Genomic DNA, 1,886 nt, shown 5'->3' on the forward strand with positions numbered 1-1,886 from the left:
GTTTGAAACGGATACGAGGGATTTGGTTGGGTCGCATTTTTATGACCGGTCACCGAACGGACGGCCTGCCCAAACGTTTGAGATGGATATGAGGGGTCCAGTGGTAGATGCTCTAAGAATTTTCACTTTCACAAGCAAACGTGAGCATAGAAGGCTCCATCAATTGACAATTGAACCTCACATCATGGTCCCCACATGCACCACCACTAGCAGTAACAAATGCTACTACAATATCTCCCCCCCTCTGTCGCTCGCTCGCTCCAACGGGCTTCAAATAGATGGCCCTGCATAAAAGCCACTCATTTCTCCCACTGGCTCACTCTGCTTCCGCTCTCCTCCTCATCCTCTCTGCCACTAACCACCTCCCTCTGCATCAAACCCACCACTCCCTCCTCCCTCCCCTCCCCCGTTTCTCGCTCGCTTTCCCCCGCGACGCGACCGAATCTCCAGCGGCGCCGCCCCCCCCCTCCGGCCCCAATGGTGAACCCGCCGGAGCTCTACCACCGGATCCTCGACGTCCCCAGGGGCACCTCCTCGCAGGGGCTCCGCGCCGCCTACAAGGGCCTCGCCAGGAAATGGCACCCCGACAAGCACCCGCCGGCCTCCAAGCCCGAGGCCGAGGCGCGCTTCAAGGCCATCACCGAGGCCTACGAGGTGAGTCCACCGCCCCGCCGCCTCTTCCCCGCGCGTCGCCGCCGTGGAAACCGCATGCATTCGCGGCTCGTCCTGATTCGCTGTCGGCGCGGGCTTGTTTTGGTTGCCGCAGGCGCTCCTGGACCAGCAGGAGAACCGGGCGGTCTTCGGGGCGTGCAACGACGACCGGGCGGCCGAGATGTTCGGGACGTTCGGCGCCGGCGCGCGCATGGCGAGGTCGCGCAGCGACGACTTCTGCATGCGGAGCGCGCCCGCCACGCCCGCCAGGGAGTTCACCAAGGTCTACAGCTCCGGCAACACGGGCGGCCGCCGCGCCTTCGCCGAGTTCTCCAGCTCCATCATGCGCAAGGCGCCGCCGCTGGAGCGCGCCCTCGAGTGCACGCTCGAGGAGCTCTGCCGCGGCTGCAAGAAGCAGGTCAAGTTCACCCGCGACGTCGTCACCAAGAACGGGTACTGCCACTCACTCACCGCTTCCTCCTTCCTCCTCATCCCCCCACCTAATCCATGAGCAGGACCGATTGAAACTTCACCTGAATTCCTCAAGAAAACAAAGTATCAATTCACGCGCAACAGGCCTGATGTGATCCATCATCCATCTACATGGGAGATTTCGACGGATCGATGCCTGGAAAATTTCAGGTCAGGCAAGAATTCAGACTTCCTCCCCGACGGCGACATCCATTCCACCTTGGCACCTTGCGCCTGCCCGCGCCCCCAATTCGCCGCACTGTTTCCAAATCCTCGATGCACAGTAGCCCAGCACCATTGCCGCTTCCTTTCCAGCCTACGCCGCACTTGTTTTTTACAGTGGGTGAACCGCTTTATAGCCCGCCTGCCCGCCTGCCTGCATTCGTCAGGGGAATATCTAGCTTACTTTGGAACATAACAACCAAACCTTTAGGCAACTGCTCTCCGGTGCGCGCCTTTTTTCACCTCGCGGGCATCTATGCCATCCTTGCAAAGATTATCCCACCTAACATGAGACGTAACACGACCGCTAATGATGTTCTTGGAAAAGGGTTTAGTGTCAGGGCCCTGTCTCGAGGGGATAATTCTAAGGCTTCGGTTGCTTTCCTTGCCACATATGTGTATGCAAGTTTGTTGGGGGCTTTGATTGCCCTTCTTTTGGACCTATAATCTAACAAAGATGTGGTCCTTTGACGGTATTAATTCATAAAAACCAAAATTTCGTGTACATGTGAGGGCATGGCCTAGGAGGGTTCAGAGACAAT

At 58.2% G+C, this 1,886-nt stretch overlaps 1 protein-coding gene across 1 annotated transcript in view; it reads left to right on the forward strand.

Moving 5' to 3' along the window:
• The first annotated feature begins 278 nt into the window (after nt 1-278).
• Nucleotides 279-1,886, forward strand: part of LOC119269778 (dnaJ protein homolog 1-like) — a 3,418-nt gene continuing 1,810 nt past the window's right edge. Inside the window, exons 1-2 of the mRNA XM_037551701.1 lie at nt 279-654; nt 767-1,104. Of these exons, the coding sequence (XP_037407598.1) occupies nt 478-654; nt 767-1,104 (515 nt within the window). The 5' untranslated portion in view covers nt 279-477. The remainder of the gene's footprint in view (nt 655-766; nt 1,105-1,886) is intronic.

Source organism: Triticum dicoccoides, chromosome 3A (assembly GCF_002162155.2).
Source record: "Triticum dicoccoides isolate Atlit2015 ecotype Zavitan chromosome 3A, WEW_v2.0, whole genome shotgun sequence".
Taxonomy (NCBI): domain Eukaryota; kingdom Viridiplantae; phylum Streptophyta; class Magnoliopsida; order Poales; family Poaceae; genus Triticum; species Triticum dicoccoides.